Here is a 13892-nt window from a genome sequence, read left to right as displayed (position 1 = left end):
CCATTCTTTGATTGAACCAAGAGGCATTGGAAATAATTTCATAGGATGATGCACTCTGCTTTAGAAAGTACCTAAGTTAATGGCACCAGTCCTTGATAGATTTGACTGCTAAAGTCAATTCTGAGGCCCAAGGGTGCAAGAAAAAAAAAATTCAAAATGGATAATTGTATGTAAGACTGATTGCAAAAACGATTTAGTAGCAGTTGCAATACCATGCATTCAATAACATTTGGCTGCGCTCTAGAGAAGATATGTGGCCTGTTTCCCAGAGCAGGCTATTATTTTAATATACTCATTCATGCCTTCCTAAACTTTACTATTCCAATGCACTCCTTGCCAACCTCCCACATTCTAACCTCTTTAAAACTGAGGACGTCCAAAATCCTGCTGCCCATGTCTTTACTCATAGGAAGTCCTGTTCACCTATCATCCCTCTGCTTGCTGACCTACATTGGCTCCTGGACAAGAAACATCTTGATTTGAAAATTCTCACTCTTGTTTCCAAATCCCGCCATGGCCTCTCCCCTGCCTAACTTTGCAATCTCCTCCAGCTCCAGAAATCTCCAAGATACCTGCACTCATTTAGTTCTAGCCTCTTGTGCACCCACAATTTTGACTGTTCCATTGGCGATCATGCATGTCTTCAGTTGACTAAGCCCTAAACTCTGGAATTCCATCCCTAAACCTCTTCAGATCTCTATCTCTTTTTCTTTCTTCAAACTGCTTACAACTGAACTCTCTGTGCAAGCTTTTTGCCAATTGCCCTAATATTGCCTTAAGTGACTAATTCTGCTTCGTAATGCTGCTATGAAGGGCCTTAGGATATTTTGTTACGTTAAAGGTGTTACATAAATATAAGTTGTTGTTGTTGTCATGTTAAATCAAGTGCATGTAGATACTTCAGACTCTTGGCCAGAATCTCTACTGGCTCCGGGCACAAACTCGGTGCGGGCACACTTTGAAGTTAGTGCTCCCAGATCTTTGCCAGCTTGGGAATCCTTTAAAAATGGCAGGTGGAACCTGATTCTGGGCTCCCTGCCCCCACTCCCATTTCTGGCAATTTTTGCCAGCCGTGGGTAAGGGTGCGGATAGCCCATCCGCATGCACCACTCCCGCCCTTGCGGCTCCATTGTTGGTAGTTTAAACCTTAAAGGGATGCAACCTTAATGGAGTCCAGCCCCTCCAGTAAGTAGACATGGTTCACAGCCTGGCAGAGGAGTCGTGAAATCTGGGTGAAATCCAGTCCCAAATGGGGAACCAATAAAAAACAGTCACCTACTCCTGGAATTCTTTAATTGGCAAGGTTTGTAGCACGAAACAGATCAGTCCTTTCAGTTCCATAGTAGCTGTATGCAAATTTAGATGTGTTTTTATTGCAGTGATTGATTATAGGGCTCTATCCTGCAAAGGTACATTGACCATTACTAGATTAGAGGTCCCAAGCAGTGGGAAAAGTGCTCCTTAGACATTCAAAATTGAAGAAAACAGTGCTTTTTGATATATAGCATAATAGTCTGAAGTGATTTAAATGCCCAGAGTGCTTTTAAAATGGAAAATAGCCTTTAGCAGCTTTTAATTAAAACAAAAGTCCCCACCTGCTCCTGGATTGCTGTTATTAGCAGGACATTGCACCAATGATGCCAGACCTGCTGAGTTTTTCCAGGTAATTCTGTTTTTGTGTTGGGGCCAAGTCTTTGTCTGGGACAGGGGAAAACCCAACCTGCGCACTTATGCACTTCACAAGCCATTTTAATTGTTTCACACAAGGGACAGGTTACAGTGCATTTTACAAGCCATGCTGGAATGCATGAGGAGTGTGGGTATGGAGGCAGGCCGGTTAGAAGGCCCGTCTCAGTTCTCCAACACAGCAGCCAAACTCCTGGCATTGTTTAAAGGTCCCTAAACCTCACCCCTCATCTCCTTCCCTTGCACACCCCATTCCAGCCATGCCCCACTCCATGGCACCTATATACCCTCCCATGCATCCACCAAGCCCTCAGATTGTTCATACCACCCCACAGCACCTCCATGCCCTCATGTATCATCTATGCCCCCTCATATCACCCATACCACCTTGATGCCCCCCTCTATGTATCCTCAATAGCCACTCACGCATTCTGAACTAGATACATTGCTCAGGAGCCATGCGAGAGCAATGGGAATTATTTTAAAATCACTGGGAAAACATTAAACTTCTAACAATCTAAGAAAACCCTGAATGCAAACTAAACCTTTAGGTGCCTAGGGATTTGTAAACAAACGAGAAATCACGTCAAAGACAAATTGGGCTGGATAATACAGGGAGGTGGATAGCTTGCTCCTCCACCCGCAACCTCAGCCCACCCACTCCTCGGAAGCGAAGTCAACACGGAGCTGACCTGCTCCAGGCAGGCCCACCCCACAGCCATAACATGCTGTGGACGGGCTTAACAAGAGCCAAGCGGGACTTCTGCCCGCACTGGGGGAGAAGTCCCGCCCTCTAGGACTGCCAGCTAAACCGATTGGCCAGCAGCTCCATCAGTCCCAGCAACACCAAGAGCGCTTGGGCGCTGTCGGGCCTGCGAGAGTAGGAGGAAGAAGCCCATGGATCCCTGGAGACAGGTAAGCCTGGGATCTTGAGGAAAAAGAGTTTGGGAAGGTCAGGGTGGGGGGTAAGGAGGTTGGTGTGAAGGGTGGGTTTAAGGCTGTAGGTGGGTAGGAACAAAGGAGGTGTTCTATCTTAGGGTGGACCACCCCCCAGTCAGCAAACAGCAACCCCTAAAGATGCAACCCCACCCCTTCTTTCCTGCCCTTTGGAGAGAGTATTCAAAAAACTGGGCTGCCCACTCCCAACTGACTGCCCATGCCAAACATTTGGTTTGGTAAAAGGCCTAACTGACCCTCAATTACCTCTTTAAATATGATGGGCAGGTTTCTGATTTAGGCACCCGCCCACCCTCCCATATTATGGTGCTGAACTCGGGGCTGGGTGGGAAGTTAGTGGGAAGTGGGTGGGAAGGGCATCCACCCTATTTTACATGCCCCCCCTCACCAAAAATACACCCAGCAGGGCCACATAAAATGCAATCCATTCTATTATTATAAGCTTGCAAAAGTTTCAGTAGTTCTAAGACCAGCTGCTGAGCTTAAGCTTTTGAAACCCAGCCAAGCATTCATAGTAGAGTAGATATTAGAACAAAAGCTTCCAACTCCACTGAAAAAACAGATGTCTATTTCCATTTCAAAGCAGAGAGCCTTTCAATCAATGGAGTGAGAGCAGCTGCACGCCATTTTTTCTACCTTCAGAAGCAGTCTTTTTTAAACAGCTAGGTCTGGGGATCCAGTTAAATTAGAGCACAAAAACATGACAGCAGAAGATATATTTTTACATTTTTCATTGCACTATGGTGCTTTCTCCATTGGAAAAGTGCTGGAATGCATGTGAACAATGCTGGTCAATGTAAGGCTCAAGTTACCTTTAAAGGACAGATCTCTATGATGAATCATTACATTAAAAACACATCTACATTACAATACAGCACTGAATAGTGAGATTTGAAGGTATGAAAACATTTTTACGGTTACCTTTCAGAATGTAACTAATTCCTCAGTAGGCTTTCCATTTGCTTCACAAAATCTTAAAATTGATATGCTTTTATTGGGCTTTCTAAACATTGTACCATCAGATGAAAATTTGTGTGTGAGAAAATCTGATTTTTGTCCTCTATTTAAAATGGGAAACCTGACCTCAGTAGTGGCATGAATGTTGTGTGAGGAGAAATTGGGGGGAGGAGTGGGAGACTTAGGGCCTGGCATTCATTCTCAAAACTGGATCAATACCCCAGTAAATGGAGATGGGTGTTCTAATGGGCTGGTCTAGCCAACTGCCTGCTTCTATTGCCATCTCAGGCCTCCAGAGGCAATGGGCCAAATTCCATCGTGCCTTCACCTCCCCAGAACAAAGATATGGCAGGCTTTTTATCGCGACAAATCTGCCGGAGTGGGAAGTTCTCTGACTACACCTTCCTGCCTCCCCACAAAAATCTGGCCCCGCGTGTCAGTGTCCCAGCATCTCCGGGATGTGCTGGAATGTTCAAAGCGAGGGTGGGGGCTGGGAATAGTGGATCAGCTCCCCTCCTTTTAACAGCCCATTATGCTCCTTGAGGAACTTGTTCATGGGGTGGAGAAGGCCAGGAGGTGATTTTCAATGCCCAAATCACCAAACCCAAGCAGCCTGGTGCAGAATTGCCTGGTTCAATGCTGGGAACAATTATGTTATTTCTTTTAAGATGAGAAACTTTTGCCACTGGGGGTTTTTGTTCTGGATTGAGCACTGTACCTATAAGTTTGGCCATGTTGAGTGGTGAAGCTGCTGGCCCTCCAGTGTGCTGCCTCCTCTCTTCTGCAAGGCAACAGCAGGAATATATAGTTCCGTATAGAGCAACATGACGGCACTGAATATTTCTTGGCGCCACTTATCAAGCCTCAATATCTGTTTGGCATTGTCACAAAAGTGATAGAATCAAACCCATAGATTTGAAATTCATTTTACAATGTTTGGAAGTGTACTGAGATAGCTTATCACTTAAAAGACTTGATATCATTTTAATATATCTTAAAGTAAAGCTATATATCTTAAAATAAAGCTATATGCTTTTTGATTCTGTCCAAAACATCCCTTTAAAGAATCATGTGAGATATGATCATGATAAAGTAATTTTATAAGCAAAATTGCACCTGTGGGCTTGATTTCCTAGGCCCAATCTGGAAGTTCACCATGTGATTTGACGCAGAACCATCTACACTGTCATCACTGGTCTGTGTAGATTTATGTACGCCAGCCAGTGCAGCAGTGTGAGCGGTACAAACTCCTCAATGTCTCTGGGATAGAGAGGGGTATAAAATTATTCAGGGTTATCTAGCATGTTCAAAACCTAGCAACTCCCGCTAGACGTGTGAGTGCTTGAATGCTGCGTGACGTGCAGTCATACCTTGATGACACTATATTTAAATAGTTTGCCAATACTGTGCAGGTTAACATTGGAAGAGTGGCATTCTGGAGGGCTGCTTACACCTGTAGAGTCCAGCAACTTGACTTTCAGGCAAGGAAGGAGAAAGGAAATAGATTTTTTTTTTAAATTGCTGCTTGGTGTTGTATAGTAATGCCTGGATTGTGATATAAAATAAGGTTGCATTGCCTGAAGGTTGTGGATTCATGGTGGCCAACAGGACATAACTAGTCTGATGCTCCAGTACAGCACTGAAAGTATGCTACATCATCAGAGGTGGTGTGCCATGGATGAGATGTTAAATTGAGTTTCTCTCTGCCTGTCAAGTGGTTGATTTGGAAATAGTCAGATTGGTTTTGAAGCCGAATCAATTGTTGTTTTGTAATGATTGATAATGAAGCAGATTTCCATGTACCACGACGAAGTAAATCACTTCAACAGATACATCCAAACAATAATAAAATGCAGCGTGTGTAGCTTCAAGAAACAGTTTCCTCGAGAAATCATTTTTAGAGAGTGAAAGTGAACCACTAAATATTTGCCTGTGCTAAAATGAATCTTTGGCAATGGTACAAAACAGGCAACAGAAAATTTATTTTCCAACTAGTCTCTAATTTGCTTTGCATAAAAGATGAGAGGGTAAATTTCCAGAAGTTCCACGCTAGCTAAACAAGACTCCTCAATGGGAGGAGAGACTTGAAAAATTCACCTAGATAACTTTGCCACTGATGATTACAAATTATTTATATGGCAGCCTTCTGTCTTGTTAGATGACAGTTTGCATCTTTAACTGTGTTAAACATCAGGAGCCCCACTCTGGCATGGCAGTCACTGCTACATTTGCTGCAGAGGGAGACACTCGGCTGAGAAGGTGCAGGATTTGCTGGCCTCTGTTTCCTCTGGGCTCTCTTCTCGGCCAGCTGGGCTTCTTGTTTCTGTTCAACTCTTCCAATGCCTTTCCAAACAGTCAGCCTCCAGTGGCCTTGGCCTTTGGCCACAGTCTCCCAGTTGTCAGTGTTAATGTCTGCCATCTCCATGGCCAGAATCTTCGGGCCCTGCTCACCAACACGTAAAATGACGCACGGTGATGTCGGGTGTGCACCCCGATGTCACCACGCGTCATTCAGATCTTCTGTTCGGCGGGCACGAAGGAGGCCTATTAAGGCCATTTAAATTCCAATTAAAATAATTAACTGAACTGCCCACCCAGCCTTAAGGTTGGGGGGGCAGGCAAAGAGCCCAGGCAGCTTTCGCATTTATCATGAAACCTCACCCACAGGCGGGATGAGGTTTCATGAATTGTTTATAAATTGAATGAAAGTTTTTAATATTGACACTGTCACATGAGGGAACATGTCTTAATTTTTATTTTCTCTTTATTAAATTTTTAAAAATCAAAGTCATCTCCCCGAGGCAGCTCTGTGCCACAGGGAGATTTCTGCGCTCTTTTGCACTCCCCCTCCTCCCCCCCGCCTGCACGGGGAGTGCTCAGCGTTTCCAGGTGCGCATCACGCTGGGCCAGATTCTTAATTGGCCCGCCTATGTAAAATGGTTGCGTGCAGCTGATCGCAGGCGGTGATCGGCTGTGCGCCCGCCGGCACCCACTCCTGCCCAGCGCCCCCGACGGGGACAAAATTTTCCTCCATATCTCATTTGCAAGTGTCCTTGTCGCGGAGATATGAATGCCCACCAGGCTGAGACCCAGTGGCCAGTTCGCTGTATAGAACGTCTTCGGGTATATGGCAGTCATCTATCTGGCAAACGTTACTGAGTCAACGCAGGCATCGTTGGCTTAATAATGAGTGTCTGCTGGTGGAATTAGTACATTCCAGGACCCCTGAGTTGATGACCTTGTCCTTCCAAAGATGCTGAGGGTGCATCTGAGACAGCAAACATGAAAACTGTTCAGCCTTTTCTCCTGCCTTGCATATGTTGTCCAGTGTCTCATCACTGTAGAGGAGTGTGCTGAGAACACAGGCTTGGCAGACTCGCAGTTTGTGTTCTTTGTACCATTTTTCCCCAAGTTCCATCCTTCTTCCCCTGAATGTTCTGACAGATGTTTGTATTAGGTTCCGTGGACACAGTCAGCCCTTCAGTATCTCACCTAAGTGGCCATACCTACCAAATGGCAAGAAACATATCTCCAGGCCCCGTTGCGTTTACCTGAATGTGACTGCATGAGGATCCATGGATGTGTGCCTTCTTCTGCTGCATTCAGTTTCCATGCAGTGTGGGATTAGCCCAGCCAATGAATGTCAGTCTGGCTGTGGCTTTAAGCCAGCCTCTGCCTTCTTCCAGGTGTGCTGCAATAATGGCATTAAGTCATGATGCTGAAAAGTGTCACGGTAGAGCAAGAATCTCACGCTGCACCACCTGCAAACCCCAACAACAGCACATTGCATTTATATTGTGCCTTTAACATATTAAAACTTCCCAAGGTGCTTCACAGGAACGGTTATCAAAGAAAATTTGACACTGAGCCATATAAGGATATATTAATACAGGTGACCAAATGTTTGATCAAAGAGGTAGTTTTAAGGTGTCTGTTAAAGGAAGAGAGAGAGGTAAAGTTGCAGAGAGGTTCAGGAAAGAAGTTCCAGAATTTAGGGCCAAGGCAGCAGAAGGTATGGCTGTCAATGGTGGAGCAATGAAAATCAAGCAAACAGACTGCAGAGCATTTGTTGCACCATACCTTTCCTGGAGTTATGTGCTTGCCCATTGGATTGCCTTTTATTTTATTTACATGTAACATCTCTCTCCCATTCAGCCTTGATAAAATATATTGATTATTTGAAAAACTTTTATGCCTTTCCTAGGGCTGTAAGGATTTTAGTCCACCTATAATTCTGGCACTGCTTTTCTAACCATCCATACTTTTAAATTTTACCTGTATGCCATTTTTCCAATCCCACCATAAGTGTGCTCCCTATACCTGTACCCATACCTATCCACATATTAATCTTCAAATAATTATGCAATAGCTGTGCAAATTATGCAAATTTACTCTAGACAATTGAGTACTATTTACACTAGTGAAATCAGCTCTTAAAACTGATTTTACCAGTAGATATAAAATCAACCCCATGGCATTATTGATTCGGAGGGGTCAGTTAAATAATGCGAGCATTCTCGGAACTAACATTATTAAAATGATTTATGGGCACAGGAATATATAGATAAGACTTCAAGTGGACAAAGAAAGTTCAAGAAACTTTGAAAAGGAGTTATGTTGCAAATGCATTTTATTTCTGAATTTCAAAACTGCATGATTAAAACTTTGAGTCATTGCAGTTCTAAAAAACATAATCATCTATTATAGAATCATAGATTGACACATAGAAAGAGACCATTCTGTCCATTGTGTCTCTGCCAGCTCTTTGGAAGAGTAAAACATTTTTCCCACTCCCCTGTTCTTTTCCCACAGCCTTGTAATTTAATCAACTTCCAATATTTATCTAATTCCCTTTTGAGAGTTATTTGTGAATTTGCTTCCTCCATCATTTCAGGCTGGGCATTCCAGGTCATGACAACACACTTACGGGCATGTTTTCTCTTTCTGATTTCTAAGACTTCCTTGGCATTAATTAACCATGTTATTGAGACTCTTTGGAAGGGTTCCGAAATAATTAGAACAGTGTGTGGGATGAAGGAGCTTAAGGGTATCTGCCTATGGGAAGAGGTTTGAATGTTTAAAAGTACAGAAAGTAATGTTTAAATCGTCAGGTAATATATGATGATCCTGAGCTGCTAACTCCTTGCACATACCATGCCAAGGGAAGTAACTAGCTAAAGATGGATAATAAAGGGTGGGTTATCCCAATTGAAGTGCAAAAAAAAAAATCCATTTATATAGCGTCTTACACGTCTCAGGATATTCTTAAGTGTTCCACAGCCAATGAAATATTTTAAAGGGTAGTTGCTGTTCTAATGTAGGAAACACGGGTCGTTTTGTGCATAGCAAGCTCCCGCAAATAGCAATGTTTTTGTTTCAACATGATAAGCTATTTTAATAATGGTAGGTTGATGGATAAATATTGGTCAGGACATCGAGAAGAATGCCCTAGCTCCTTTCAAAATAACGCCCTAATAACTTCTATGTTCACATGTGAGAAAGATGATTCAACATCTCGTCCAAAAGATGGCACCTCTGACAGTGCAGCAGCCACTCGGTACTGCACTTAAGTGCCAGCCTAGACTTTGTGCTCATGTTGCCGGATCGGACTTGACCCCACCATCTTGACTCAGAGGCTAACCACACATTCCATGCCAGACTATATTATGGGAAAATGGTCATGCACGGCTACACACTTGGCACTCTAGTCACTGCCACACCTTTTAGGATGCGTGGCAAACCCCCTGGCCAGAATTTTTGGCACGGCGAGCAGGGGTGCGGCCCACTTGCTGAGGCGTAAAATGATGCAGGGTGACATCGGGCATGCGTCCAGACCTCACCGCGCGTCATTTAAATTTTCAGTTTGGTGGGCATGCAGCCGACTCGGCTGTGTGCCTGCCAAACTGTCAAAGGCCTATTAAGGCCATTTAGAAATTAATTAAAACAATAGACTGAGCTGCCCCTCCAGCCTTAAGGTCAGCGGGGGTGGGGGGTGGGGGGGGGGGAGGGGGGCGCGGTGGGGGTGGTTGTGGGGGGGGGGGGTGGGGGCGGTGGGTGGGTGGTGGTGGTGGTGGTGGTGGTGGTGGTGGTGGTGGTGGTGGTAGGCAAAGAGCCCAGGCGGCCTTCACATTTTTCATGGAATCTCATCCACAGGCGGGATGAGGTTTCATGAAGTGTTTATAATTTGAATAAAATGTTTTTTAAAAATTGATCGACATGAATCTGTAACATGAGGGGACATGTCTTAAAATGTTTTCTTTTCTTTATTTAGTTTTTAAAAACTCAAACTAATCTCCCTGAGGCACAGAGCCTCGGGGAGATTTCTGCGCTCTTTTGCGCGCGGGCCCCAACTCAGGGAACCCGCCCGCACAGGGAGCTCTCAGCGCTTTCGGACGTGTCACGCTGGGTGGTCTTAATTGGCCCGCCCATGTAATATTGCGGTGCTGACCCGATCGGGGGTGCTGATCGGGTTCGCGCCCGCTCCCACCCACCCCCGCACAACCCCTCCCAGATGGGTGGGAAAATTCTCCCCTCTGTTAACATCATAAAAAAAATTCCTGCTATTATTCTGTTAAATGCCAGCCCTGTGAGCTGTAATCCCACAACTCGGCCCTCCACCCCGTATGAACCTGCTTCTCAGCTGCGACCACCACATGCTCTAGCTCACTTAAGCTCTGTGATTTACCGAGCGCACCTTCCTCAAACTAGCTATCTAAGCCCAACAGGGTGGAAGTGCATGTGCTGCTGCTTGCTACAGATGGAGTGCTTGAAAACGGGTGTTTGGCTTCTAGCCACGTGGGACAAACAGAGCTGATTCCTGGGCTTCATTATTGGAAACAGAGGAGCAACTGTTAAAATCCTGTCTGCTACACCCTCTAAACCATGCTTAGATAGGAGGTGCCATCATAGTGTTTTTTTAAAATTCATTCATAGGGTGTGGGCGTCCCTGGCTAGGCTAGTATTTATTGCCCATCCCCAATTGCCCTTGTTCAGAGGGCATTTAAGAGTCAAACATATTCCGGTGGGTGTGGACTCACATGTAGGCCAGACCAGGTAAGGACGGCAGATTTCCTTCCCTAAAGGACATTGGTGAACCAGATGGGTTTTTACAGCAATCCTACATTGGTTTCATGGTCGTCACCAGACTTGTGCATAAGTACATGTGAATAAATAAAGTTTGGAAGGAGACTGCATAAGCAGGTACTAATTCTCAGCATTAGAAAGCCCACTGGCTTCATCCTGGCCAACTTGCTCACTGTCCTTTAACCCCAGAATGTGCCGAACTTAAGGCTTTACATGTGCTGTGCTGTCTTCCCATTTGCTTTGTCACTTCCTTTTATCTGCTACCTTGTCTGAAAGCAGAGCAGTATTTCTAAGATTGCAAAAATGTTAAAGAGCATGAAAGTGACATTTCAAGTGCCCACTTGAATCCTGGCTTTTGTATGAGTAAATGAACATGCATCATGCAGCTAAGTTTTGTCATCAGCTCTCTTGTGGAATAACTTGTGTGACAGGTTGAGAGGCATCTCTTTGTGGCTTGCATATTTTGCTAACCTACCTGGCCAGCCTTATCCTGGAAAACTTCCTGCAGCTTTTAAGCTTTTGCCTTATATAGTCATAGGGCCAATGCATCACAGAAGGAGGCCATTCAGCGCATCGGGTCCATGCTGGCTCTGTTTAAAGCTAATCTAATCAGTCCCATTCATCATTCTATCCCCATAGCTCTGCAAGCTTATTTTCCTCCCTTGCCCATCCAATTTCACTTCAAAATCATTCACCATCCCTGCTTCCATCACCCTCACAGGCAGCGAGTTCCAGGTCGTTACCACTCACTGCTTAAAAAAGGTTTTTCCCCATAACCTCCATGCATCTCTTGCCCAAAACTTCGTTCATCCCCTTTAGATGCTGGATGCTGCATTAAATCAAGCAGAGTATGCAATTCTTTTGTGGGTTAGAATGACCTGGAGTCCAAATGAGGGCAACCTCCTTTCCTGCACCTCATGCAGAAGTATTTCCAGTGCAACATCCAGTGAAAGGATATGTTCTGCAATGTTCTGCAGCTATTTATACTTTCCTTTAGTAAGACTTTCTCACCAATGATTTCTTAACCTGAACAGCAGATAACAAGCCCACTGGTATAGCAGCTGCAGCCCTTCAGAGCTCTGTGCATTGATTTTGCAACAGGCGCTGACGTGAACTTTTGCCATTCTGCTGGAGTAATTATTTAGATGTCTTCATGATGGAAACCCAAAAACATTCACTGTCTTTTCAGTTGACATGTGTAACATCCTTGGGCTTATTACTGTCTGGGTGCTATTTTTATAATCACTTGAAACAATTATATAAATTTCTACTGATACTTTTAATACAAACGTAAATCTATTTAAAATAAACGTGTTAGTGACTCTGATTTAAAAAAGCACAGGAATTTATGTAAATGTGGAGGATCAGAGAGAAAATTATTTTCGTACGCATTGTGGATTTGGTTCAATACTAGTCACACCCGTAGTTGTAAGAATGTGTGACTATCATTCTTAGAATGCTAGTATAAGCACAACCTGTAATACCTGTAATGGTATTGACACCAAATTTGATCCTGAGCTGAGTTTAGAATCATAGAAAGTTTATAGCACAAAAAGAGGCCACTTGGCCCATCGTGTCTGCGGTGGCCGAAAAATGTGCCACCCAGCCTAATCCCATTTTCCAGCACTTGGCCTGTAGCCCTGCTACTTGAGGTGCATATCCAGATACCTTTTAAATGAATTGAGGGATTTTGCCTCTACTACCCTTTCAGGCAGTGAGTTCCAGACCCCTACTACCCTCTGGGTGAAAAATATTTTCCTCATCTCCCCCTCTAATCTTTCTACCAACCACTTTAAATCTATGTCTCCTGGTCACTGACCTCTCTGCTAAAGTAAAGAGGCCCTTCCCATCTAGTCTATCCAGGCCCTTCACAATTTTGTACACCTCAGTCGAATCTCCCCTCAGCCTCCTCTGTTCCAAGGAGAACAACCCCAGGCTATCCAATCTTTCCTCTTAGCTGCAATTTTCCAGTCCTGGCAACATCATCGTAAATCTCCTCTGCTCCTCTCCAGTGCGATTACATCCTTTGTGGAATGAGGTGACCAGAACTGCACACAGTACTTAAGTTGGGACAGTTTCTCCTGTTCCTCAGAATTGATTCTAATAATTTGCTACTACAGAAGTCAGACAGACTGGCCTGTAATTATTCGGCCTATCCCTCATTCCCTTTTGAAACAAAGGTACAACATTAGCAGACTTCCAATCCTCCGGTACCTCACTTCCAAACCCATATCCTCTCCAACACCAGGGCAGTCTATTTCCACATCCATGTTATAACTTATTTCCACCTGTGTTTCAGCCCATTCACTGCTGAACTCCTTACTGATGTATTTGCTACTCCTAGACTCAAAAATTCCAACATTCTCCGGGCAGGCCTCTGCCATAAACCTAAGATCATCCAAAATTTTGTTGCCAGTATCCCAACTCACACAAAGTACCATCCGCCCATCACCTCTGTGCCTGCTGGCCTATATTGATTTCTGGCCCACCAATGACTCCTTTTTAAAATTCGCATCCTGGTGTTCAAATTCCTCCAAGCCCTCGCTCTTCCCTATATCTGTTACCTTCAGCAGCCCTACAGCCACCTGAGAACTCTGCATTTCTCTAACTCTCACCTTTTGTTCATCAGCAATTTTCTTTGCCCCACCGTAAGTGTCCATGCTTTCAGCATCATGGTCTCAAGCACCATAATTTCCTCCCTAATGGTGTCTCCCTCTCCATCTCTCTTTCCATTTTTAAGCCACTCCTTAAAATCTGCCTCTTTTACCAGGCTTTTGATAGCTTTCTTTGGCTGTTTGATAATTTTTGTCTGATTACACTCCTTTGAAGTCGCATGAGATGTTTTATTATGTTAAAGGTTGTTATAGTAAGAACAATAAAAATGCTTCCTTGGTTAAAATTTATATGTTTGTATGCCTATATAGCAGGAGTCAAAGCTCAGCCTAATCACTTTGGGGGAGTGAGAAATGACTATGGACAACTTTACAGATGTCTGGGCAAAGCTCAAGGAACTACATGATCAGGAAGTGCAAGGTACAGATATTATAAAAAAATGTTAGCAGTTCCACACATTCCTTTACATTGTAAATGCATTTGGTTTAAGCAGCCACTGTTAAATATGAAATGTAATGGTAGGGTTATCTTTTATCTTCACTTGACATATTTGGCAATATGCATATTTACAAAATTTATTCAGACACAAAACAGAC

The 13892-nt window shown here is 44.1% G+C and overlaps 1 protein-coding gene across 2 annotated transcripts in view; it reads left to right on the top strand.

Moving 5' to 3' along the window:
- Positions 1–13892, top strand: part of rbbp8l (retinoblastoma binding protein 8-like) — a 123438-nt gene that overhangs the window by 31447 nt on the left and 78099 nt on the right. For both annotated transcript variants that reach the window (XM_041203791.1, XM_041203792.1), the window contains exon 3: positions 13608–13716. In XM_041203791.1, the coding sequence (XP_041059725.1) occupies positions 13650–13716 (67 nt within the window). In that variant the 5' untranslated portion in view covers positions 13608–13649. The remainder of the gene's footprint in view (positions 1–13607; positions 13717–13892) is intronic.

This window comes from Carcharodon carcharias, chromosome 14 (genome assembly GCF_017639515.1).
Source record: "Carcharodon carcharias isolate sCarCar2 chromosome 14, sCarCar2.pri, whole genome shotgun sequence".
Lineage (NCBI taxonomy): Eukaryota > Metazoa > Chordata > Chondrichthyes > Lamniformes > Lamnidae > Carcharodon > Carcharodon carcharias.
The sequence above is the reverse complement of the archived record's forward strand: the minus strand, read 5'-3'. Positions and strand labels throughout refer to the sequence as shown.